General features: G+C 51.6%; 9 protein-coding genes across 10 annotated transcripts; 4 read left to right on the top strand and 5 right to left on the bottom strand.

Moving 5' to 3' along the window:
* Positions 1–66: 66 nt before the first annotated feature.
* Positions 67–3366, top strand: PV05_07547 (uncharacterized protein). The gene has a single exon (XM_013460383.1). It carries the CDS (start codon positions 357–359, stop codon positions 2493–2495), a length of 2139 nt encoding a protein of 712 aa, XP_013315837.1. The 5' UTR covers positions 67–356; the 3' UTR covers positions 2496–3366.
* PV05_07546 (uncharacterized protein) lies at positions 3276–6194 on the bottom strand. Its single transcript, XM_013460382.1, has 4 exons — positions 5310–6194; positions 4157–5260; positions 3807–4048; positions 3276–3638 (listed from the first exon to the last, which is right to left on the bottom strand). Exons 1-4 carry the CDS (start codon positions 5786–5788, stop codon positions 3448–3450), a joined length of 2016 nt encoding a protein of 671 aa, XP_013315836.1. The 5' UTR covers positions 5789–6194; the 3' UTR covers positions 3276–3447.
* PV05_07545 (uncharacterized protein) lies at positions 6173–8763 on the bottom strand. The gene is made up of 3 exons (XM_013460381.1): positions 8596–8763; positions 7236–8535; positions 6173–7185 (listed from the first exon to the last, which is right to left on the bottom strand). Exons 1-3 carry the CDS (start codon positions 8635–8637, stop codon positions 6854–6856), a joined length of 1674 nt encoding a protein of 557 aa, XP_013315835.1. The 5' UTR covers positions 8638–8763; the 3' UTR covers positions 6173–6853.
* A 168-nt stretch (positions 8764–8931) lies between these two features.
* On the top strand, positions 8932–11367 carry PV05_07544. Of its 2 annotated transcripts, XM_013460379.1 has the most exons (2): positions 8932–9418; positions 9467–11367. In XM_013460379.1, exons 1-2 carry the CDS (start codon positions 9244–9246, stop codon positions 11155–11157), a joined length of 1866 nt encoding a protein of 621 aa, XP_013315833.1. In that variant the 5' UTR covers positions 8932–9243; the 3' UTR covers positions 11158–11367. The 2 variants fall into 2 exon arrangements, with proteins under 2 accessions (XP_013315833.1, XP_013315834.1); XM_013460380.1 differs by having other exon boundaries at positions 8932–11367.
* A 190-nt stretch (positions 11368–11557) lies between these two features.
* On the bottom strand, positions 11558–12964 carry PV05_07543 (uncharacterized protein). Its single transcript, XM_013460378.1, has one exon. The coding sequence runs from the start codon at positions 12868–12870 to the stop codon at positions 11740–11742; it is 1131 nt and encodes a 376-aa protein (XP_013315832.1). The 5' UTR covers positions 12871–12964; the 3' UTR covers positions 11558–11739.
* A 2398-nt stretch (positions 12965–15362) lies between these two features.
* On the top strand, positions 15363–20489 carry PV05_07542 (uncharacterized protein). The gene is made up of 2 exons (XM_013460377.1): positions 15363–15636; positions 15818–20489. Exons 1-2 carry the CDS (start codon positions 15518–15520, stop codon positions 19989–19991), a joined length of 4293 nt encoding a protein of 1430 aa, XP_013315831.1. The 5' UTR covers positions 15363–15517; the 3' UTR covers positions 19992–20489.
* Positions 20393–21562, bottom strand: PV05_07541 (uncharacterized protein). The gene is made up of 4 exons (XM_013460376.1): positions 21491–21562; positions 21283–21409; positions 21001–21075; positions 20393–20908 (listed from the first exon to the last, which is right to left on the bottom strand). Exons 2-4 carry the CDS (start codon positions 21397–21399, stop codon positions 20696–20698), a joined length of 405 nt encoding a protein of 134 aa, XP_013315830.1. The 5' UTR covers positions 21400–21409; positions 21491–21562; the 3' UTR covers positions 20393–20695.
* A 138-nt stretch (positions 21563–21700) lies between these two features.
* Positions 21701–22838, bottom strand: PV05_07540 (uncharacterized protein). Its single transcript, XM_013460375.1, has 2 exons — positions 22674–22838; positions 21701–22615 (listed from the first exon to the last, which is right to left on the bottom strand). The coding sequence occupies exons 1-2, from the start codon at positions 22726–22728 to the stop codon at positions 21765–21767; spliced, it is 906 nt and encodes a 301-aa protein (XP_013315829.1). The 5' UTR covers positions 22729–22838; the 3' UTR covers positions 21701–21764.
* A 240-nt stretch (positions 22839–23078) lies between these two features.
* On the top strand, positions 23079–24693 carry PV05_07539 (uncharacterized protein). Its single transcript, XM_013460374.1, has 3 exons — positions 23079–23433; positions 23488–23878; positions 23929–24693. The coding sequence occupies exons 2-3, from the start codon at positions 23519–23521 to the stop codon at positions 24529–24531; spliced, it is 963 nt and encodes a 320-aa protein (XP_013315828.1). The 5' UTR covers positions 23079–23433; positions 23488–23518; the 3' UTR covers positions 24532–24693.
* Positions 24694–25337: the final 644 nt, after the last annotated feature.

The following is a 25337-nucleotide window of genomic DNA, read 5'->3' as shown; positions in this document are numbered from 1 at the left end:
CGGTTAATGGCTTGGCACTCGTTACAGTGTCTTGCTCTCTGGTTGCATTTCAAACTGCTGCCTCGTCTTCTTCTTCATCCCCGTTTGTTGTGAAGTCATTCGCAGAACAAAGATGTTTCGGCAAACAGAGCTTGTGACTCATAGAATGCTCACTGCCTGACCGCGATAATATTCGGCCTTTTCTCCCCGGAAGAAATTTCACTACCTTCGCTGCAGCCGCTCCCTTCGCATCTTGTTACTCCTTGACACTGCATTTTCCCATTCCGATTACAGCCTACCACGGCGCAAGCCTTCGGCTACGAAAAGGGGAAGTTAATACAACCGTGCAGACTGCGTGATAGGCGCGCCGAACAGCAATGACCACGATACCTTCCTTCGCCTTCCAAGACATGGACGCACCCCACCTGGATGACAAGATGGACGTAGCCTCATCACCTTTTCGACAGGCTGATGATATTGACATCGACCTTGATTCAGTTCGTGACCCTTCTGTCGTTGGATCTGTTAACGACGACATGATCGACGACGAGTTCGCTGGACTGGACAACAATGAGACCGATCTCATGCAGGATCAGCCTGAAGAGCCCTTGCCCGAGGATGATATGGTAGATGACACAAATCCGGATGATATCGACTACAACATGGATGGCGACAATGACGAAGCTCAAGTTGATGAGGATGAGGACATATTGTATGAGGAAGAGGAAGATATTGAGCAGACAGTGCAAGCGACAGGGGTTTCCGGCGAGATCAACCTAGACGAAGAGCCTCGGAGCTATAAAGTGGTGGGTGCTGAAGTCGATCTGGTTGGGTTTGCTGAAGGGCCTGAAGCTCAAGTTACAATGGCTGGCGAAGCACATGTTGAGCCTGCCTCGGGAGCTACGGCTTCTACCCACGAAGAGGAAGAGATCCCCGAGGATGTTCAGGCCACTGCTGCCGACACTGTCCGAAAGACCTCAGAACCACCAGCGGTACAGGCAGGACAAGCAGCTGTCACGCCGCAAGAAGAGTCTCTCCAACAAGTCCATGTTGAGCACGACTCTCATCTACCTACAGAAGCTGAGGCCAAGCAATCTCCTGCCGGATCTGAACATGTCGAGCAATACTCCGAGTCGGTTTCGCACGCTGTTGATGCCAGCGCATCGGTGTCAAAAGAGCTTGAAGCTTCAGAGCAGGTGGAAGAACCTCACGTTACCCCAGCTCAAGGCCTACATCCTGTGACCTTGGTCTACCTGGATGAGGAAATGTCACTGTTCCCGCCCTTGATTGGAGACGCCTCTGCCATATACTTTCTCCAAGACCCTTCACTCGCTTCCGAGCCGCTGGACAAACTGCTGGCAGCATGCCGTGAAATATTGACTGGAACTCTCGACCATCATGATGAACTCGTCCTTGACATCAGCTCACTAGGACTCCACATCTGCGAAGATTCGAAATATGCATCTCAATTGAGTCTGTCTCAGATCATTGAGACGTACCTACAACTCTGTCACAATGACGGCAGTGAAGAGTCGCCTCCTTTATATTGTTATTTGAGCAGCCGCGTGAGTCTGGCTTCTCAATATGCCTATCTGTCCTACTCAGCTACTGAAGGCAAAGGATTCTCAGAAGTTGCTGCTGAATACGTTGATACCCCTGAACCGGCAGAAGCCCATGCAGAGACGGCTGAGGATGAGCACGAAGCTGAAGGTGATGACGAACAGGAGTCACCTGCGGAAGGACCTCGCGTTGACGCTGCATATACAGCCGCTGCCGAGCCAGAGAATATTGACCAGTACGAAGATACCACAGCAGGGAACTTGACGGAGCAGCAGACCGCAGAACATGTGACTGATGAAGCCGCTGGAATGCCAGAGGCTGACTCAGCCCTCATTGAGGCTACCGAACAACCTGTTGAACCTATTTCAGCTGCTCAAGAACCTATTGATGCGAATATTGCTCCTGAGACCGAGCTATCTGGCTCAGCCGGCAGTAATGTGGAAGATGAGAGTGAGCATCCGAAAGCCCACGATCTTGACGAACTAGGAGAAGAACCGTATGTTGAGCCTACAAATCATCAACAACCTCAAAGCCACGAGGACGAGACCAACAGCTCACATACCTTGGAAGCATACTCGCTGGAGAATGAACCTGGTGAAGCCTATGCTAGCGAAGGTGAGGTCGAAAACATGTTCGATGATTCTTATGAGCATGTGGATCTTGAACACAATGAGGCTGCACATGAACCGCAAGAAGAATTCGAGCCCTACAATGAAGAAGAACTCTTCCCCAAAGATGAAGAAGGCAGATTGATCGAAGATGAGTCAGTCACTGCTCTGCCAGTTGCAAACGGATCTCATCACTCTTCGGCTCCTAGTCTCCAACCTCCACAACCTGCCAGTCCTCCTATTACGCCGGCCAAGAACATGCACATCAAGCGAAAAGTCGACGATGACGATGAGCTGGACCTGCTAGAATTCGATACGCCTGAGCCAAAGCGTCGTCGACCATCCTGATTCCGAATTTCGCGACCTCCCTATCCGCTGGACAACAACCTGCTCAGCAGCTGCATGACCACAAGGCCCTGGACCGCATACAGAGAGCCCGCCTCGACGATCACCGCCGGACATTATCGACCTGACTAACACTTGCCAATACTAACATTCTAGGTCACACCCGTAAACGTGACTCCTTTACGACATTTTTCTTCTTGTATTCACCAACACCCCAATGGATTATACCCTTCGAGACCCTACATTCCCCTGTACTACTAACTTTAGGCCCTTTTTAACGTTCAACTTTGCGACAATGCCTTGAAATTCGAGGGCCCTCCCAGTGCCAGAGTTGGCACGCTACAGCAGATTCTCCTCGACGTTGGAACATCTGGCAGCTCAAATGATACGCTCACAACTTATGGTGGCTGCAATGGTCGGGTGGGAGGGTTTGCAGCTCACTGTAAGTAATTTGAAGAGGAGCAGGACCACGAGATTCGCTAGGCAGAGTCGCGCTGCGGCGGAACAGGAAAAGCGAGCAAATTATGTGTTTTATCTTATCTTGTTTTCAAGGAGCTGAAGATAGGGAACGGGACGATACAGAGTCGTTAGCATTGCTGCGTGGCGCGCGAGAGAGCTAGTCGCGTCCGATAGTACGAGCGTTGACATGGCCATACTCCTTAGGTTGAGTGCCAATATCGACATGGTCACAAATCTACCTTACGCTTGGGCTTTTGAAAAATGCATGAGTTTTAGCAAGATTTGACCCAGAGTGAAGATAGAACATGTCGTTCCAAGACGTCTGCTTCCCGTCACGCTTGGTGCTTAGCATGCTCGGAATAAGCACAAAGTCTACACTTTTACGGAGTAGTAACGGATGTGTAGCGCACTGTAGCACTGGCTTACACATTCGCTGGTTAAATACGCTTCATCGTTTCCATGCGCTCGATCTCCCAAACCAACAATGTAGTCCGTGTTACGAGGTGGTCTGCGACAACGTCGTCTGATCCGTGACCAATAGCCCTGCGATGCTCGCGGACGTCAACGTGGACAGCACGCCGGAGAACAAAGCGGACAATGCGACGCGCGAGACGTCGCCTGCTCGCGATGGTGCGATCTGCGAGAGAACGCCAATCTGTGTACCCAAGGAGCCGAAGTTGCCGAATCCTGGTACCAGGACGAAGTTAATATTGGTTTATTACTACTGTATCAAGGGATTTTTATATGGGGATAGGGATAGGGGATAGGGAGCGAGGGAGGGAAAGAGAGAAAGAGAGCGAGCGAAATGAGAGAAAAGAACGTGAAAGAGAAAGGGAGAGGTAAAAGGGAACGTACCGCATAGCGCATATGTCGCGATCAATTTCGACCTGGGGCTCATGTTGGTGTACTGCGCCTCGCTTGTCAAGGAGTTGTAGGCCACAAATTCATTGGCAATGACCTTGATGCCAATCAGTTGGCCGACACGCAGGAGGTCGTCCCGCGGCACGCCCAAGAGGAAGGCGACCGGGTAGCACATGTAGCCCAGGATGAGTTGCAATGTAAGGTAGGCTTCGCCGTCTTGAGTGATGTTGATATATCTGGGCAGCCCAAGTATGTTAGTTCTTTGTTCTGCATCACACCCCTTTTTGGGGGAAATAGGCCCATGAATGAATGGATAGGATGTTTGATTTGCTTTGACGGCTTACCTTCCCCACCAGCCTAGAAGACCGTTGATCAAGCCGATCAAGGCAATGATACAGAGCAAAGTCGCGACTATCATGCCGGCGATCTTGATACCCAGCCATGCACCATTGGCGAATGCGTGCAGGGCGTTGGTGGCGCGGTGCTCGTCGTCATCCGGCACAACGCACCGGCCCGAAGTGATGGTCTCTTCGGTTTCGGGATATCTCATCTTGCTCACTGCCAATGACGCCGGGATGGACATGATACAACTTGACACCAGGGCCTGTGGGTTCAAACCCAGGCTGATGTACGCCACGAGGACTGACCCGGCGATCGTCGCGAAACCCGAGGTCATGACCTGATGGATCTCGGCCAGTGTCAAGTGCGGGACAAAAGGCCGGATAAGCATGGCGGATTCGCCCTGGCCGATAAAGGGTGAGGCAGCCGCGACGACTGCCTCGGCGCCTGATACGCGCAGAGACCAGAAGAAGAAGACGGCGAATTTGCCGATGAACCACTGCAAAATGCCCAGGTAGTACAGGACCTGCACCAGGGCGACGAAGAAAATAATGGGCGGGACCACGCCGGTCAGGAACCAGTGCAAGTTGACCACGGACTCAGCGGTCAGGAAGGATGTACCTTGGTCGGCAAAACCGAGAAGGTCGCGTGCCAGGCCGGATATAAAGTTGAAGATGTCGTAGCCTGCCTGTGTGCGCAGGACGAAGACCGCAATGACGAATTGAGTGAGCATACCTCCGATAACCGTGTGCCAGCGGATCTTGCGGCGGTCACGAGATGTAGCCCACAGGACGACGAGCATGATGACGAGTCCGAGGAGCGAGATGGCGCGGTTGCTGCGCGTGTTATCCGCCGATTCCTCTGAGACGAAAGCGCCGAGCAGGATGACCGCGACGGCTACGAGAGTCGCGAGTGGGAGTCGTGTTTTCTCGGGCAAGGCCCGGTACACGCGCACGCCGGTGTGGTTCCAGATGAAGTGCATCGGGCGTGTGATGATCGTAATGGGCACCCAGAAGAAGATCAGACGAAGAGTGATGGCAAGGTACAGGAGGAACGGAACCAGCCAGCCCAAGTCGTGGCGGTGAAGGATGAGGCCAGCAATCCACCATCTGGATATATATCAGGGCTTGAAGAAGTAATGGAGCTGGCAAGACTTACCCGGTAAAGAGCAACCAGATGAACAGATGCACGAAAATCTTGTATCTCGAATATGTCCTCGCGACACGATGATTTCTTCCCTCTTCTTCTGAGCCATTCGTGTCAACCGTCATGGGACCAACACCTCCTTTCTCTGCGTCTGCTGCAGCAAAATCCTTCTCGTCTACCGGACTTTGCTGTCTTAGATGATGCGCCTTGTAATCTTGAGGGTTGACTTCGCCAATGTTGGACTTGTCAAACGTTGTGCCCTCAGCATAAAGCACTTCATCATTTCGACCAGCGAGCGAGGCGCGATTGTGATGGAGATGGTTGTGCTGATGCTCATGCGAGTAGTGAAGGGTCAAGTCTGGGTTCTCGTCGACATCTGTCTGCTTCGAGACATTATGGCCATGCTCAGGGATGTCATGGTGTGTTTCTCTGTGCTGGCCTGTCTCAACGTGGACATCGACGGGATGTATAGGATCTTGGACTGCAACCATGTTCACACTCTCTTGTTGTCCTGTTTGTCAAGGTACTTGGGCAGGACAGTGGAGCGCAGGAAGGCCAAAGCCACAAGAAAAGCGACAGAAGTGATCGGCCATGGAGACATGGTGGAGATCTACCATACTATATACTGTGGTAGGACCACGCAGACGAGGACTCATCTGGAAGTCTTGCCCAACTGGACGGAACGTCCGAGCAAGGGTTGCGATGTTGTCGCATTGTGTGGTGTGGATCTCTGTTACACAAAAGCATGGTCGATTGATGTTTGGTTGGAGAGGTCAGAATTCGCTTTTCTGGGCATGATGTCGACCTCGCGCTCCATCGCACGCCTCGGTAGATGGTGGAGCATCTCACTGGTGGAAGGCAATGAGGCACGCGCCACTAGACCGGGCGATCCTTGCGGGTATCAAGTAATTGATTTGCCCGGCTGTAACGTCGTCAGTGCTGGGCCATCCGCACCTTGCCATTGAAGTGATCGTAAATCTTGTCCATCTCTTCTCCAGCGCTCATATCTATGTTGCGGTTGCTAGGAAAGGCAGCTGAAGCTTGAGCCAAGATTGAATGGAACTGTCGCCAAGTGATAAGGGAAAGCGAATTCTCCTGTGTGGCAGCGACAAGGCTTGGAAGAAGCATTCGGACGCAACACAACTCGGATAGTGCTTCTGGGCCTTACCGAGCGGCAAATAGGAGGCCCCAATGCTGGACAGATCCCCTGTCATCCAACATGCGCCTCGGTCACCTCCGCTTCTGGAGCATGTCCACGCCGGCTGTCAAGATCGCTTGTCCCGCACACAAGAGGTAATGTGGGCATCAACAACAGATAGACGAGGGTCAGCGGACTGGGTTTTCCTTGCCACTATCAAGACCTGGAACCAAGGAGTGTGGTACATATCTTGATATGCGGCTTACCGCCGAGATACCGAATCGTCAATCAAGTGCTTTGTTGCAAAGAAGCAATATTAAATTTCCCTTCGGCTGCAACGGCCTCGGCGCCTTCCAACACCATGCTAGCATAAATATATACGACATCACCACAACCAATCAACGAGCACGACCTTATTTCATAGCTCATTGCTGATCGTCAGCCCTGGCAGAGCTTTAGAGACCTTTGGGCCTTTCGTGCTGAGCATTCCAAAGCGCAAGAATACTTCAGAGCAGGTGACCAGGATCGATATGCAGATCAGCACAATGATGATCCAGGTGATTTTTGACATCTTGTCATCGGATATGTAGTCTGATAAGACTTCGGCCAAGTCCAGGAACACACGGCACCTTTCGTTAAGGACTTGTATACGAGGCTTGATTTCCAGGTATTCACGGACTGCGTTGTAGAGGGGGTGTAGAGTCGGTTCGCTATCCCAGATCAGGTTGGGAACATCGAGTACGTTAGACGCTAGAACAAGGGTTAGTGACCAACGACGACGTGTTGGAGTGGTGACTTACATAGGTTGACTTCAACCCGGCTCTTGAAAAGACCACCAAGCAATTTGATGACTTCTTCTCTCTTCAATCCAAGTTCACCGGTTTTGGCAAGCCTGCCTGGCACGTCCTTTGCTTCTTCCATCTGGGCTGCCATTCTTTCTTCGAAGAAGCTCAACTTGGTACTCTGTGCAATGGCATGACTGATGGCTAGCTTTATCATATGGTCGCCGCTGCGCAAGGTAATCATGTCGTTGTAGACTCGTGGCCGGGAGATCTCGTTGTTGTACTCGAAGTGAAATTCCTCGGTTTCAAAGTCTTCCTCGTCCAGAGCATTGGTGGTCAGAACAAGCGGAGAGACAGCATTGGTAACGGGGTCCACAGTTGTCGAGAAAGCAAAATCGGCAAGGACGTCTTTCTCTTGTCTCTCGGTAAAATTCCAGAAGACGACAACTCCATAGTCCAGGACGAACATTTCGGCGTATCGATGAGCATCAACGGGAACGCTGGCTGGTCCAGGGCTAGTTGACCTCTGAGAATGGTTACTGTCCCTTCGCTCGCCGTTCAGCCGAGGCCTATCGAGATCCGACTCATCCCGATTCGACTCGGACGAGTGGTCTTCTGGTGTATAATTGCCTCTTACCGAGTGCTGTTCTTCCTCTTCGGCATAATATGTTTGTTGATAATCTCTTTGTTCACTGCGTTCGATCGCCTCGTCCAGCACGGTTCCGCCTTTTGCGCTCTTGACGGGAGGACTACTAAGTAGTCGATAACCCTCCGTGCCTGGCAGTAACGGTAGATGATAAGCACAGTATAAGCAGTCGTCGTAGAGTTTGGCCCGAGCACCGTGTCGCTGACGGACAAACGTCGCAACTGACTGCAACTTGTAGGCTTGCGCGGTACAGTATGCTGTCACTCTGGGTAATTCTTTCTCGGTCCGTCTGGCCTTTGGCAACCTTTCAGCATAGCTCTTGACACCCTCTTTTCCGGGCTTCCCGAAATCCTCGTCGTCCTTGGGAGGACCTTTGTCTGAATCAAGTCCAAAATCTCCTTTCTCATCTTCTTCCTCTACGGCCTCCGGTAGCAGAACTAATTTCTCGGATGTCTTGGTAGACCGAGCGGGCACACGAGGACCCATGTAGCGACCGGTGAGTCTGGGATCCATGGGTTTCCCCGATCCTGTCCTGAAGGGTCTGGGTCGTTGAGGTTGTCTTTGTTGCATGGAGGGGATGTCGGAGGCATATTGGAGGACACTATCCACCGTGATGAATCGAGAAGGCTGTCTTCTTACGGGCGCGGGTCTGCCGTCGCGAGGTTCCTGGACCTGCTCAAGTTCGATGTTAGCTATCGGGACTGTCATGATGGCGCTGTGAAAGATACTGACTAAAACGCTGGGCCCTCGTCTGGCGGTTGAGCTCGGAGGCATTTCGTTGTCGCTCCTTCCCCGAGAGAATCTGGCGACAATTTCAGGAAGTGCAATCGTGGCCTGTTGCAGGCAATTGCAGACACCCCTCGAATGCGAATGGCAATGGTTCAAAAGACTTGCTTGGACACAGTAGAGAACGGCCTTTATGCACGTGTTCGTCATAGTCCAATAGCCTTGGCAGCTGATCGACGGCGCAGCCACCTACTCGTCACCTACTCGTACACATTAGGCGGTGGCACCTAGCTCGTAGGCACCCGGTAGGTGCTCTTGGTGCGTGGTGTCTGTGGGGCACGCCGGACTTAGGGAGCGAGGGAGTTGAACGTCTTCCAGATCATTCCTTCATTGACAGCCTTGCACACCTACACAAGTTCAAGCGTACACTTCTACAGTCAATTCCATTCTCAACTAAAATATACACAGTATTATGACGTGGAACATCGATCAGCCTCGGTGAGACCATGGTGTGTTTGGAGATGTCTATACCCAAGTCATTCGCGGCTGGACGCTGACCGATACCTCTCTGCCTAATCTCTCACGTCTCACACGTCTGCCTACCAGGAATACTTAAATAAACGCTCTTCGTGTACAACTTCCCCCCAAGGAATCATGGAGAGCCTGCCTGAAGAGATCTTGGTTGATGTTCTCGACTATCTCGACCCGAACGACCTCATCTGCGCTCAAAAGACATCTTCTGCCCTATCGAGATCAGCACGTGCCAACCGTCTCTGGAGGAATAAGTGCTTTGAGAAATCTCCTAGTGCTTCTATGAGAACTGGGGCTGGTACATTAAATGGTCTGACTAGTGCTTTGCAAGGTCTGACATTATCAGAACGACCTGCTCGACCTCCAGCTATAGAGCCTCGCCTCTATGATGCCGATGAATGGATCCGGGAGAGTCCGAGAGCCCAAGCCGTCAATAGATGGGATCTATCTGCCCAGGATGAGAGAGTTGACTGGTACTCGGAGTACAAGGGCAGATATGCACCACTCAGTGCACACTGGGTCGCGGACCAAACCAGGGAGCAACTTGAGATCAAAGGCATCGCAACCCTCAGTAGCTTTGATCAAGCGGTCGGCTTCTTGGAGGATGCCAGCATATGTATTTGGGACCTCAGTCAAGGGCCTTCTGGAAAGAGAAAATTCAAAGAGTTGGGACGTAGCAAGCCCTCTGTGCTTTTCACGGATGGCGTCACCCCAGCCGAGTCTCTCGTCGTCGACTGCGTAAGCACTTTCCCGTCACAACAAAAGGCATTCATCGCTATTGGGAACACCTTGAACGAAGTCGACCTCAACACGCTGCGAGTCGTCTCACACTCGAAATACGCTTACCCGATCACGGCGTTATCTCAGTCTACCCCTCTCGACCTGCCACTGACGGTCGGCACTCAATGGAGTCTGCACATTCTTGATCCCAGGCTCTCCATCACATCGACGTCGAAAGCTACCCACGAACGTGTTGAAGAAATTCCTGCCATCTCCGGGAAGTCGACTGCTATCCTTCCCGATTTCTCCCAACCCTCAATCTTTTCACGCTCGTCGAACTTCGGGCCTTCGGCACCTTTTCTAGAGGACAATAACCCCCCTGCTTGGACTCCTAGAGTATCCAATCTGCTACCATCGCATCGACGCCAAAACCCTCACTGGATGGCTTATGCTAGAGTAGAGCCAGGCCCGCTGTCAATCCTCCATTATGCCGACAATGAAATACTGTTGGCTGGCAGGTACCCCAGCATACTATCCTATGATCGTCGATACTTCCCCCGTCTCCAGTACGTCATTCATTCAGGAGGCAGTCTTTCAGCTCTCGCCACTATACCACATCCACCAGCACGGGCCTCAGCAAGCGTTTCCAGCAGCTCGACCCTAGTTGCCGCTGGAGAATATAGAGGCCGTGGCTCACTGGAATTATACTCTTTGCCTCACGTCAAACCGGGACACAGTCAGCCTAGCCAGGAACCTCTCATAAGCGACACATCAGATGAAGATATCTTGGACTCCATGGGCAATCCTAGCGCCAGTTCCGATGGCACACTTTTCAGCTACAAAAACAGACAAGAAGCCGCTAGCTCCAAAATCCTCTCCGTGGCTTCACACGGAACAAAGATCGTCTTCTCGGACTCGGAAGGAGGCCTGAAATGGGTCGAACGCGACGGTCGCAGCCTTGTTCGGAAATGGAACATCAACGGCTTTGAAGTCAACCATGGCGGTGCCTCTGTCCATGGCGACCAAGTTGCGCGGAAAATCGTCCCCCTTGATGTGCCAAACTCGGCACACGGTCAGCGTGGTGATGCAGATTTGCTGATTTGGACAGGCGAGAAAGTTGGGATTGTTACCACGAACCCACAATTTGCTGACCACGAAGAGTTGGTCAAGGAGCTTGAGCAAGACGAAAACGCTAGCGCCCGAGAAGAGCAAGAGAAGGCCGAGGAGTATTCCAAGACGATGAGGATGGCATTGGAGCGCCAAGCGGACGAGAGGCGGTGGATGAGCCAGTTCCGCCTTAAAAGGGGATATTTCTAGATATGCAACTTCTAACTTAGATTCGGGACAGGAGGTTTGTGTGGGTGCCGAGAAAGCCTGAAGCTTGAAACTCAAGGCGGCTGCGGAAGACATACCTAGGTTAGACAGATCTCTCGGATAGCTATGTAGACCGACTTAGAATGGGACGACGGTGACCGACCTTGAGATTGTCAGCTCTAGTCGATACGGATACTGGCCTTGACATTGGCCCCCAGCTGACCTAGCGCTTCTCGTACTTCGAACTTGGCGAAACCACGAGAAATCTACTCAGTATGTGACCCTAAAATCCGAAGGACTTATTGTACGGAGCCCGAGTTACAGTAGCAGAAATAGCGTATTACCGGCTCGTACGAGAGTCAGGCGGTGAAGGTTTTGGATCAAAAAAGATGATTTCTGGTTTGTTTTAGTTTGTACATTACTCGTATTGTATGCTGCGTGCCAGTCATTCTCATTACTCGATATCCCATTTTGTAGCCCAAGCTTCCTCTCAATGACACGGCCAATGCATTTGGCTATGCATTACTTTTTCCTCCATCCAAACCATACTAGTATGGTTTTCACATCGTGCTGCGTGCAAAAACTTTAGGAAATGATAACATCGTACTGGTAGCAAAAGGGCCCAGCGGTCGTGCTGATCAGATCGCGCACGGGGATCGAGGCAAGCTGGAAGTAACCCCAATCAGGCTCGATCGTGTCCAGGGTGACGACGTCGCTGGGCGGAGTGTTCAGAGCCGTGCCCGTGCTGCCGTCCAGTTGGTCCGCGAGGTCCGGGTAGTTGACCTGCCAGCTGGTGTAGACGTGGTCGATCATGGTGTGCAGCGGGTACCAGATGGGATCCTGTGCGGACACGTGGATCGAGTTCATCTGTCCGCCGACGCTGAAGTGGGCGCCAGAGTGGATGCCCAGGCTTGAACTGCCGATCACGCCGTTGAGGAGGTACTCGAAGTTGCTCGCGTTGGTGGCGTGGGCTGCGGCCACGAGCTGGGCGGTGTTGGTGTATGTCTGCGACACGTACGCGTTCAGATCGCGCTGCAGGCAAATGGGGTTGTAGGCGAAGGCATCGTCTGGCAGAGTGCCGGTCGTCAGCGTGGTAGGGTCGATGAATTTCAGCGGTGCAATCATGTTGGCGAACGGGCCCGTGGTCACGCAGCCGCCGCCAGTGCCGTGTGGGATGGTGAGTTCAGCGCCTAGCGTGATCGGGCCGGTGTTGTTATAGAGACCGTCACCGGACATCGAGTACTCGGATCCGTCGAAGATGGGATACTTGTGCGGGTCGTCGGCGGTCTCTGCAAAATTCCAGTACGGGAACGCGCCGGTGTAGCCGCAGGTCTGTTGGAGGTCGGTCTCGTAGAGCCACAGGAAGTACCTGTGCCATGTGAGGAAGAAGGCGTCGAGGTGCACATGCTGGGTTCGGTTGACGTGAATGACGGCGTAGTCCATATACCGATTGGTGGCAGCGGGATACAGACTCTGGTCAAGTTGAGAGGGTTGAGCCATCAGGCACTTAACGGCATCGGTGTAGGCTTTGCGGTCGATGGGAGCCATGTTGTTGAAGTCCACACGTGTTTTGATGGTCTCGGCTGTGCAAGGCTGCGTCCAGTCGGCCCATTGTGGTGCGGGTGTGCGAGCAGTGTGAGTGTTGACGGGGACTGCCGACACAGCTGAAGAGAGTAAGGCTGTGGCAGTAACGAAAGACAAGAGTGAGGGAAGCATGGTGGGCGTGGGCAATTGAACGAAAGTGTTATTGGTGGACTGTTGTGCAAGGCCCGATCGATTTGTCAACGGCTGTTGAATACTTGGATTCGTAGTGACTGTGTTTGATGAAGAAGAAAATTGTCTGGCTGCAGGCGAGAGATCGTGAGAACTAAATAGTTGGTGTCAAAGCAAGGAAGTACCCATTCTGGTGCGGCTGGTCTTCAGTCAGCTACGCCGCTTGCTACCTACCTGCAACATCCCAGCCGACCGAACGAGGCGGGAGGTCAGAAAACCCATGTGCTGTAGAGGCAGGAAACGGCAAGGGTAGTAGTGGCGATGTACAGAACCGGTAGCATGCTTTGCATAAGAACAGGGTTATTTTTGGGGTACAATGTGTCCCAGACATCCAATCAAAATATACTGTGGCGGTCGGGCTGGACAGGACGAAAGGTTGGGTTGTGCTGCTCTTGGTTAGATGCCGTCTTTTGCATCCCGACCCCAGGTGAGGCTTCGCTTGACCCCCATGTCAGCGTCTCGTTGGGCCACTGTTCTTATTGTTGTGGAGCTTCAGGTCCCATGATTAAGCGACAATTGGCATAGTCCCGGGGGCGCAGTGTTGTATAACTGGTTATTTTCTTCCGCTCTTAGTGGCCTACCTCATTCTCTTTCTTTTGCTGCGCCTGAGATCGAGGATTTGGTTCCCTTCAACTGTCACTGAATGTCATCAAGTCAAGGTTTAGCTTGTTTAAGCTCTGACCCGTACCTTTTTTTGACCGGTCCAACGCTTCAAGATGATAATTTGAACCTTGGCAGTCATGCATGAACTCGTCCAGCTTGCTTCGTGACTCGTCGGCTCGTCTCTCCGCACGCCTCATGCAATTCAGTATGTCAGCCTGGTAGCCAAAACGGTGTTCAAGCGACGCCTCCTAGTTTGAAGCGGCAAGCAATAGGCAGCCTGACTGGCTCAACTGTCCTGGCATCTTCATTTTGTTGGTCATACGATGCGTTCGGCTCTCTCCCTGATCCAATGTGACAACTGGCCGGCGTACAGTTCGGAACTCAGTTCGGTGGAAGCTGAAGAGCTGAATGAAATTTTACTGAATGCTTTCCCCACCATCACTTGTGGTCGCTTGTGACGTGCATCAGCACGTCGGGTGGGCTTTCCTAGGTTCAGACCACAACTGACCTCCCACAAATGCAGGATTCGATGACTGCCGTGTGTCTACCCGACTGCCGCAAGCAATGAACGAACAAAACAAAATTGCTTGCCGTCTTGAATAAAAGATAAGACAGTGGAGCATCCGAGATGGTCAAATACCTCTTTGAGCTCCTGTTACACGCCATCAAGTGGGAAAATTTCTGTGTGGATTGCAGGAGAGCAGTACGACATGAGATTAAGAGATTGCATCTCGGGCCACATCTGCTGTGTCACCAGTTCAGAGAGCACTGGCAGTCTTACCCAGCACCGTGAAGAATCCCCAAGAGATTGAGATTGCTTTGCCATCAAACTTGAAATCTGTGCGCCTACTTGAAATTGGTGTAGCCGAAGAGAAGGCAAGCAAGTATCGAGCAAGGCTGGGATGATCACGTGGCCACAATTCGACAACCAGAAAATTGGACTTTATGTCGCCTGGGAACCTCGTAGATCATCGCGGTTAGCATAATTCGAGTGTTGAGACGGCGCCCGCCCGACATGAAACATGCAAATTCATGGTGCTGCATCGGCGCTTGCCCTAAGTTCAGTCAGATAGAGAATGCTCGCTCGTAATCTGCGCCTCTGAGAGTCACCTTCTACAAGTGCACTGTTAGTATTCGGTTCCTCGTCACACCATCTGTCCACATCATCAATAACTCAGTTGCACTCTCGAAAATTGGTCGAATCAATAGCAGTCTCGCCCCGCGGACGAGGAGATGTGTGATGATGGGAAAGCCGGAGTGATGAGAAGTAAAAAGAGTCGGCGTGCAGATTGAGAAGATCTTCCTTCGCAGTGGAGGTCCAGACGCCCGAGTTATCCTCTGAACGTTGAAGCCACATATTTTCCCCTCCAGGAGGGCGTGAACCGTAACCTCAGTTTAGCAAGTTCAGGAAGCCTCTGCAGGATCGACAAATGCAGCCAGATGAGTATGATTTTGGATTTCCGATCCTGAACAGAATGGTGCAAACCAAGGTATCCCTACCGCACGCCTACATTGTTGACATTCAGCGTATGAGCCAAGGCAGTATCTGTGAACAAAGATAGAGAGTCGGCGCTTGAGAAAGGCTGTGCTTGTAAGATCATCTCCATTCAACTTAAGACATGGCTACCTGGCCGCATCTGAGGCGGTGGTGTCGTCTCTGAATATCTTTGAGGACAGTTTAGACATCAAAAGAATTTAAGAACATCGAATTCGTATTTTATTTGATCTCTCACCTGTAAAGATTGCCACGTGATCTTGTCCTCGCCAAGCCTCTGCTTTGCTGGACTCGAGGTGTTGGACTGCGGTCATAATAACAGCAATTGAGGCCCGAGATCTCATCTCGACAACTTTTTCCATCGAGACTCATTCGAGCCCAAATCCATCGCAGGAAGAATCTTGACCGACGCGTTCGACTCGATGGTACAGGTTCTTCGATCTCTCATCCATTCCACCCTTTTCTCTTGGCCATCTCGAGGCCTCCAGTGACATGCCGAACAAAAGAGTCGCGGAGGAGTACATCACCAAGGAGCACGGTTCTACTGTCAATAATCCTGTTGATGCAGAGAAGCCCAAAATGTCGACAGCTGCACAACAAGCGAGGAGGAAGTAAGTTCGAGTCCCTGCCTCCGTCCTGCTTCATTTCTTCAAGTTGTTTGGTATTCCTCGCGAATGTGAATCTCAATCGACGTGGTCCGGCGCGCTGCCCCGGTCACAGTTCCTTCACTTAACACTATTCATCCGAAATTCATCTTTTGCTGTGAGAAGGCAGTGACTAACTTAGCGTTAGGATCGCGACGCCGAAAGGCAGGCTAGGAGCCAATCGCCCTCATTCCTCCCTTAATAGCACGAATCCTTTTGGACAAAGCACTCAACAACCATCCTTTCCAACGATGAACGGCAGCACCACATTCGGCACGAGCCAGTCCTTTCCTTCGACTGCGCCGGGTACGAATGGCGGTTTCAATTTTCAACCTCCTCAATCGAGCTCGTTTACCTTTGGTGCACCATCGTCAACCCCGAATCCGTTCGCGTCTCTCAATGGTGCTGGAGATGCAGGCAGCAATCAACAACAGGACATCTCGATGGAATCCCCTCAAAAGAAGACTGCGGTTGGGAATGCTTTTGGATCTAGCAGTATGAATTCTGGATTCAGTTTTGGCCAGCCGGCACAACAACAAACCGGAGGAGGGTTCAGCTTCGGGGGAAACAAGAGCTCAGACGCGTCTACGAATGGAGGAGGCTTGTTCGGTAAAGTGTCGGAGGCGGCAGCGTCCTCTGCTCCAGCAAATCCTTTCGGTGCTTCCTCGCAACCTGCTTTTGGTGGATTTGGAGCGCCGGCGCAGACACAGACACCAGGCTTCAGCTTCGGTCAGAGTACAACTACCCCGGCCGAGGCACCTTCGACTCCCAGTTTTAGCTTCGGCCAGAGCAGCGCAACCAACCAAACCCCTCTTCCTGCTTTCTCCTTTGGTCAGTCGAGTACTGCACAACCGGAGCCGCCTAAAGGGACGCCCAAATTCTCCTTCGGAGAGACGGCCACAACTTCTCAGAATCAACCGAGTGCACCAAGCTTCAGCTTTGGGCAACCGGCAGCAAGTCAACCAACCACGACTTTCTCTTTGGGCCAGACACAACAGTCTGCAGCCACAAGTACACCATTTCCCGGGTTTGGTGCAAAAAGTGCAGAGACAAAGCCAGCGTCTTCTTTGTTTGGCTCTTCTGCAGCCACCCCACAACCTGCACCCAACGAGCAGCGTAGCCAGTCGCCAGAGAAGCCAGCCTCCTCCGAACCAGAGCAACCGGCACCTAATCCGTTCGCGGGCTTGTTTGCCGGTTCTACTGCATCTCCCGCTCCTGTATCGAAACCGGCTTTTAGCTTCGGCACGCCTTCGACATCAGCTCCGGCGGGAACAAACAAAGAGGCACAGCCAAGCACTACACCATCAAAGCCGGCGTTCAGTTTCGGCACGAAAACTGAACCGGCAACGCCAGCTGCAGGGATCACAGAACCCAAAGCCGTCGACGCTGGCCCGATTTTCTCCTTCGGAGCGAAAACAGCACAACCTGAACCTATACCCAGCGCTCCAGAACCTCCAGCCACTGCAGGAAAGTCTACTGAGGGGATCAAGGAAAAGGAGGATACAACGACATCTGCGAAACCTATGTTCGGTTTTGCCGCGTCCGCACAGCCTGTCTCGAGTGGGGGCTTGTTTTCTCCTGCGAAGCCGACTTCTGTCAACGAGGACCGTGACCAACTGAAAGGAATCTTCGGGCTGTCGAAACCCACAGCAGAGCCAGTTGCAAAGCCAGCCTTTGGCGGAGTGTCCAAGCCGACGCCGACAACAGAGAGTAGCAAGCTTCCTTCAGAAGCACTCCCAGCGCAGAAGCCTTTGTTTGGAGCGACACCTCAGCAAGAAGCACGAGTCGCGGAGGTTGGTGCCAAAACAAGCCTGTTCGAACCGAACAGAACTGCACCACCGTCATCGAACGAGACGGCAAAAGAGCCGACAGCAACTCTCGAACCTGCGAGACAGCGTGTCTACACGAAAGCATCCTCCTCCATGCCCGGCCATCTGACAGCTGAGAAGTATCAAGAGTATGATCGCGACTACCGGCTGCACTCATTAAATCGTGAGTTGCAACACAGAATCGCGCAATTGGACCCCGATCTACACGACTTTGGCAATATCATCCGACATTACGTTGCAGCTCGCGACGGTATTGGCGCTTCACTGGGACTCTACAAGCGCAATGTCGTGGGTACTAAACGCAAGGGCGACGACGTGGATCACCATGATGAAGAGCATACTACGAATAAACGACCCCGCTCAGATGCAAGTGAACAAGCTCGACCTTCTCAATCAAATGCTACTTCACAGTCCTTTGCTGCATCGTCAACACCTGGCCCGTCGGATTTCAAAGCTGCTTCGACCACGCTCTCCACGCCCAAGCCCGCGGATTCTTCGGCTAAGGCGACAGCATTATTCAGTACTATGATTCCACAGTCCGCTCCAGCCAAGCCTACACAGCCTGTCGCCGGATTCAAGCCAAGCGGCAACCCATTTGCAGGCCTCGCCCCTGCGTCAAGTGCCCCTCCCAATCCATTTGCAGCATTGAAAGAGAACCAAGATGTTGGATCGGCCTCGATACCGGAGCCGTCCACTTCCGCACCTTCCACAACTCCTACAAAATCGCCACCGAAGAAACCGGCTTTCGAGGTGCCCAAGTTTGGAGGTGGTAGCACGAATTTTATGAGTGCTTTCGGGCAGCAGGCAAAAGCGAGTGCGGAGAAATTTGAAAAGAACCTTATCGAGAAGCGTAAAGCTGAGGACTTTGACTCCGATGAAGACGACGAAGAGACTTTCCAAAAGCAGATCGAGGAAGAGGCTCGGGCCAAGCGGGCTAAGATCGATGCTATTGCGAAGGGAGGCTTTACTCCATCGTTCAAAGCCACGACTGACTCGACTCCTTCGCAGCCGTCTTTCAACTCTGGAACGCCTTCACAGATGCAGTCCGCTTTCAGCGGCCTCAAGGGTGCTGCGGCCAATCCATTTGCAGCTTTGACTTCAGCAGACACCAGCGCAGATCAATCGCAGGCTGAAGATGAAGACGAAGGTGAAGAGGACAGTGGATCCTCTGGTGACGATGAGGAAGACGCCGACCAAGATGCCCAGGAGGACGAAGACTTGGACATAAACGTTGAAGATGAAGACGATGACGATGACGACAATGATCTGCAGGCTGCTATGGATAAGTCAAGAAAGAATGCCAATGCAGGGAGGAGCTTGTTTGACCGAATCGAGCCGAACCCGAACAAGCAAGAAACCACCCCAGCTGTTGAAGAGAAGAAAGATACTTCAGCGAATGAAGCTGCTATCTTGCAATCAGCCAAGAACTCGTCCTTCCCGCCTGCAGTTTGGGGTTCTCATATTGGCAAGTCGACACCGGAAACTCCCTCGTTTTCGCCAATTACCCCAGCTACGAGCTCATACAAGCCGTCGACGACCTTCAACTTTACCCCTACTCCGCCAACATCATCCTCTGCGCCCACACCGGGCGCTTCGATCTTTGCTGGCGGGTTGACGAAAGGAGGTCCCGTCCCAGGCGAAGGCTTATTTGGCTCTCGACCAAGTACGCCAAGCAACGCAGAGAAGTCTAGCAGTCTGTCCAGATCGGTCTTGACTTCACCGGCTGGAACTGATAATACGTGGAAGCAAGGCGAGCCAATTTCATTCGCAAATGGTGAGAACAAGCAGGATGCCCCCGCGTTTCAATTCACAGCTCCCTCGCCTGGAAAAGAGTCATCGACACCAAAACCATTTGGCTCTCTGTTTGGTACGCCTGCTCCGGGCGCCAAAGACACGGAGAGACCAACAGTTGGATTTCAATTCGGCGCCCCAGCTCCAAACCCAGCACCCGGATTTCTAGGAGCCATCACACATCTCGGTGGAGGATCTGCCACAAGCTCTGCAGTCTCTTCTCGTGCCACATCACCTGGCCTGACGGACAACGAGTCCAATGCCACCAATGATACAGAAGAAACTAACGATGAACCACAAGCGACATTGATGGACTCGCGAGCAGGCGAAGAGAACGAGACATGTCTCTGGGAAGGTCGCTCAAAAGCGTTAATGTACGTCAACAAGGAAACCGCCCAAGGCACCAAGTTGACCCCCAACGATTGGAATTCTATGGGAGTTGGCGTACTCCGCGTCCTCCAGGACAAAACCACAGCCAAGACTCGCGTCGTGTTCCGGGTGGAGCCAAGCGCCTCGGTCCTGATCAACTCGCATATTATCGACAGCGTCACATATGAGAACGTCGTCTCGAACAAGAGCGGTGCCGTCAGAGGTGCGCTATTTTACAAAGGAAATCTTGCCCGATGGGTATTCAAGGTCAAAACCCCAGAGATGGCAACGGAACTTTCGAAGATCTTGGAAGAGAACAAAAAGTCTGCTTAATTGTGCTAATGTATTAAATCGACCATGTTTCATCAGTGCATAGCGAGGGAGTTTGGGCATTGCAACTTCTTGTACAGAACACCATCTTGTTTCTACTTGTGCCATTGATGGAGGGGTCGAGGATGTCGGAATGAGTTGGTCAACGAGTCGGTCAGTCCCACCACGCTGAAGGATTGTGTCTCCTGGTCCATGGGACCATGTCGAGCTGCCTTTGCGGTGCATCCTGGCCGTTGCCTCGAAGGATCGTGTCTCCTGGATCTCATGACCCTGTTGAGCTGCCTTCGAGGTGGTTGCCATGAGGATGTGTCTCCTGAGCTCATTGTTTGAGATCTCAGTCGAGATACCTCGACGACCGGGCTTCTAACGACTGCCACTGACATGAGAAGAGAAATCCCTTGGTTGGAAATTTGGCAGGCACCAATTGTATGATAGATGATCAATACACAGAGTTCTTGCTTCAATACGAGGTTGACTTGTATGGCAAAGCGCCACATTCTGCATTGGTATCAAGATTTCAGGGCCTCGTCCTTGGAAGAAAGTCAATCCTCCGTGCTCTCTTGAGCACGACACTCAGTTGCTCTTTGCGCTCGCAGTGTCTGCCGAGCAAGCCATCGCTAACATCGCAGGCATCTTCCGCCCTTTTGACGTGAAGATTGTGTGTAAAGCATCGCTCACATCATCATCATGAATGGCTGACCGTCCCTCTATGAATCCTCAACAACAACAGTCTGCAGTCCCTTGGCCTCCTTCTCCTTGACGTTTACAGCCTGCACGTAGCTGTACAGCTTCTCCTTGGCACCTTCCTCGTCGTTACGCTTACGGCTGATGCGCACTCGCAGACGGAAGGGCACGCCCTTGATTCCGGATTCCCAGACCTTCTTGTTCAATTGTGGGTCGAGACGGACGTCCTTGGTTCCCTGAGCACAAATCGGGTCAGTCAGAAAGAAAAACAAACGGGAAAAGGCCCGATATAATGCGCTCGGGAGTTGTTGAAAGGTAAGAGACGTACCATAGCCATAGTCGCGAATTTGCGAATCTCCTTGATGGCGCGGGGCGCTCGCTTCTTGAAGCTGACGCCATGAATCTTTATAAAGAGTATAAATCAGTCTTCCGTCCAAAATGCTTGATTTGAATGTCTGGATTGGGAGGGAGTGAGAGCAGAGCCGACGCAAGCCATTCGGGTGGACTTCATAAAACTGATTTCCATTCTCTTTCTTTGCCAATTTATTGGGCCAATTTTCCCCTTCCTTTTCGGGCAACACGTGTGTGATATTCAGAGTTTCAAACATACTCGCTTGTGGAGGTGGATTGTGTATTCGCGGGCGACGACGTCGGAGATGGCTGATCGACTCTTCTTGGGAGCCGGCGTCGTCTTTTTGGGTTGAGTCTTTGGGTTGTCCTTGACCATTTTGGCGGTTCTACGGGACAGTCAGTTTGGATCGAATGACGCCAATGAAAAGATACAATCGATCGTCCAGCCGCAAGAGAGGTTAGCTTACGTATTGAATGAATGTGAAGGCAAAGGAAAAGGTCGAGCGACAAAAGTGATTGAACTGCGACTGAGAGGCTTGGAATTGAAGCAAGTGCGCAGACAGAATCGAAGTTTCCGCAATGTGGGCTAGTCCAGAAAAGGAAAACCTGGCCAAGATTTCGTTCACGTGACAGATACTGATGATAGACTGCCCGCCCGCGTAAGAGAGAAGAAGAGTAGCATGAGGTGCCTTTAGCTATATTTTGATTTTATGCTATGCTCTTGGAGGAATGTGGGCACATCTATGAGCTTGTTTCATCCTCATAGCGCACTTTGCCGGCACTAACATCAGGATAAACATCAAACCGTCTTTGACTGTAGATCGGAATGCCCTTCCTGGTCTCCTCAATTTTGGCCCCAGCAATATCGGCATATACAATGTCTTCATGCTCGGCCGCCTCAGTCAAAACCTCGGCATTGGGGTTGACAATCATTGAGTGGCCATAAGCATGATACGTTGCCTCCGTGTCTCGTGCAGGACTGCACATAGCAACATAAATTTGGTTGTCCATTGCTCTAGCTCGAGCCTGCAAAGACCAATGCATTGGACCAGTTGTAGTGTTAAATGCCCCTGGATAAACAAACATGAAAGCACCTTTTCTGGCAGCAATCATGGCAAGCTCCGGAAAGCGAACATCGTAACAAATAGCCAGTCCAATCTTACCATATTCTGGCAAGTCGACGATAGTCACTTTGTTGCCGGGGGATAGAACGTCACTCTCTTTGAACTTGATCTTCCCTGGTATGTCTATATCGAAAAGATGCGTCTTGCGATGTGTTGCTAGCAGCTTGCCAGTCGGCGAGAAGACCAAAGAAGTGTTGAAATATTCCTTCGTTTCCGGCACAAATTCAGGTATACTTCCACCAACAAGGTACGTCTTCGTCTCGGCTGCAACGGAGGATAACATATGCCATGAGGGCGACTTTTCGTGAGATGGGGGAGCAGGAAGGATGGTCTCTGCATATTTGGGGAAATATTGACAGCCATATGGTGAATTGAAGCATTCGGGAAGGACTATCATTGAGGCGCCGGCTTTGGCTGCCTCGATAACTTTTGATCGAGCATGGGCAAGGTTTGCTGTTTTATCACCACCTGGAGATGCATGAGTATTGTCGCAATCACAAAGTGCAGGGTGGCACTCACCACTTACCTGATGCTAGCTGAATCAGAGCGAGCTTGAACGGCTTCTTCAAGAGTCCTGCCATGATGATGGGCCCTGCAGAAAAGCAGTGATGTTGAATAGGTACTCGTATGGAATGGAGAAAAGATGAAACGTTCGACCAATTCCTCCTGCTGCTGTAGAAACCAATTCAATGGGCACTGCTGACGTCGGACTTCTGCGGTTGGAGAAGTTGTTGCAACTCTCCGTGTCTTTCCTCCTTCTAAGTCACTTCAGCCTTCCATACCTACCTAGATAACCTTTGCGGGTAGCTTGATCATGGCCGAGAGAAGTGCTTTGGACCGTGACAAAAACCAGAGACGGGAGTGATGGCTGATGAAGAGAACAGCACGGGCTGTGTAGCAGAGATGCATTGAATTGCTCTGGTGCTTCAAGTTAAGTAGAGCGACACCACCAACTGTGTGAAATGAACTTGAACGGACATGCAGAGTCAAGTCTTCTATTCAGCTATTTAGACAAGCCATTTCATCGATAGCCCGGAAATGTGCATATGTCTGACCTGTTGTCTTCACTTGCACCTGCTTGACTTTGCCGACAGCTACGGCACCTTCTTTGTTACGGGAGTCAAACACAATCAATCAGCAAGTCGCAACTGCACCTTTTGAAGACACAGATTGATCGTTTGCCTCTTTTATCTCACCACCTTTCCTTTTCTTCACCATCCACTCTCACAATCAAGTTCACTTCACAGGGTCCAGCAGCACCCCAAAACAGATATAACCTTGCTCTGGTGAGTCTCTCGTTTGTCTCTCGCTTCATCTCCCTAATAGTTTCCACTCTGCAGAGCAGTAATCGACTGTCCACCAATACCAGTCATGGCTGAAGTGACCTCTCCCACGAAGACCAAGACTGAGTCACCTATGAAGAGTGATTCCACCACCAAACCGGAAAGTACTGCAATGGAGAAGGCCACCAAAGGCGACGTGCCCTCATCAGACAGTGTCAAACCCATGTCTCCAGCATCTACCACAAATACCAACGGAGCTGCGAAGACAGCAGCACCAAGAGTTTACAATGAGCACAAGTTTGACCCTGCTACCGAGGAAGAGATCCGCTCGATCATGTTCAATGCACGCAACATCTCAGAGGACAGTCAGTGCAAGACTGAAACAGATGTCGTTAAGTTGGCGACGCTGACCACCAACCTCATACAGCTGTTGAATGCCGAGTACATTGTAAGTCTACCCAGCTGTCCGCAGGATACAACTGACCATTACACTATCAGGCTAAAGACGTCATCGTTCGAGCCGTTGCTTACATGCAGGGAGAAAGTCATCTCTCACCCTACCGTGCCCTCATCAAAGCTCACTATGACCGCAAAGCAGCTCGCCGTAACAGCCACAATGGTCAACACCCTCGCAACGTCAGCAATCAGCAAAACAGAGCCCGAGCTGTCAGTGACGGCGCGAAGAAAGCTCTTGGTGATGTTCAGGAAGAATCCACCGTTGCTGATACACCTCACAAGCCTGAGGCCGACTCCAGCGTCATAGCATCTCCTTCCCAAGCAAGTTCCACTGGCGAATCGACGGCCAACGGTACAGGTTCCGACAAAGAGAATAGCTCTCCCAAGAGTTCGGGTTCAAAGTCCACCAAGTCCACCAAGTCCAAGAAGAAGAATTATTGGAAGTCAAGACGTGAAGCGAAGAAGGCTTCGAAGGCTACGGCAGGGAATGTAGACAAGGGTGGACAAATTGGAAAAGCTGTTGCTACCAATGGCGCGGCCGACCAAGAGGACGACACTACCGACATGAAGGACAATGACACGGCCACTGACAACGGCAAGGAGACTTCTGGTGGACGTCAGGAAGGGGTCAATGTGAAGGCCTGAATGTTTCAAGCATCGCTGATGCTTGAAAAACAAGCCATGCTTCTAGGAGCGTTACAGCCACATCGGGAGCAGGGATGATATTACATATTTACCTTGGTACATTTAGAGATGACCCAAGACATCAGACAAGGCTTTGACTGAAAACTGGCAGACGTAAACGTGGCTTTATGCAATAGAATGCTTTGCTTGATTGATCTGGCATGTAGTTGTCGAGGTCGCCGATGAGCACGATTCCCTCCCGTACTTGAATCGAACCTGCTTCACACTAATAAAATAATTCCCTTGCGAGCTATAAGGAATATGCCAATTGCCAAGTACTTCGTACTTGACGCAAATTACATGCGGTGAGTTTGCCCACCCATTTACCATGTAAGGCTGAGATGCCTAACAACTTTAACTCGAAGACAAGATGCGCATCGGTGGTCCTTATTGGCACGCCTTCGATGCACATGAAACGGCTGTGAGCAGCAGGAGGTTGTATGTGGACCGAACAATATGTCGTTTTCGGTTTGGGTTTGTTCGTCTGCCACGTCCTTCTGCAAAGACCATTGATGTTTTCACGTGGCAGTGTTGACGATAGAGCTTCACATGGCATTGCGCAAAGTGGATAGCTTCTGTCGAAAGATGGGCTACTTCTCGGCTGGACAGCTGGAGCTTGAAGGCTGCTGTAGTCCCTTCGCCACGCTTGCCTGCCGCCAACTTGCCTGTGCCACAGGCATTGCGATTCGTCTCGTAGAGAGATCCTTGGAACCTCTCTCATATGGTTTCTGGTATAGCTTTGCGCACCAGAGTCCTGCCAAAGCGCA

The sequence above is a fragment of the Exophiala xenobiotica genome (assembly GCF_000835505.1).
Source record: "Exophiala xenobiotica strain CBS 118157 unplaced genomic scaffold supercont1.4, whole genome shotgun sequence".
Classification (NCBI taxonomy): Eukaryota; Fungi; Ascomycota; class Eurotiomycetes; order Chaetothyriales; family Herpotrichiellaceae; genus Exophiala; species Exophiala xenobiotica.
The sequence above is the reverse complement of the archived record's forward strand: the minus strand, read 5'-3'. Positions and strand labels throughout refer to the sequence as shown.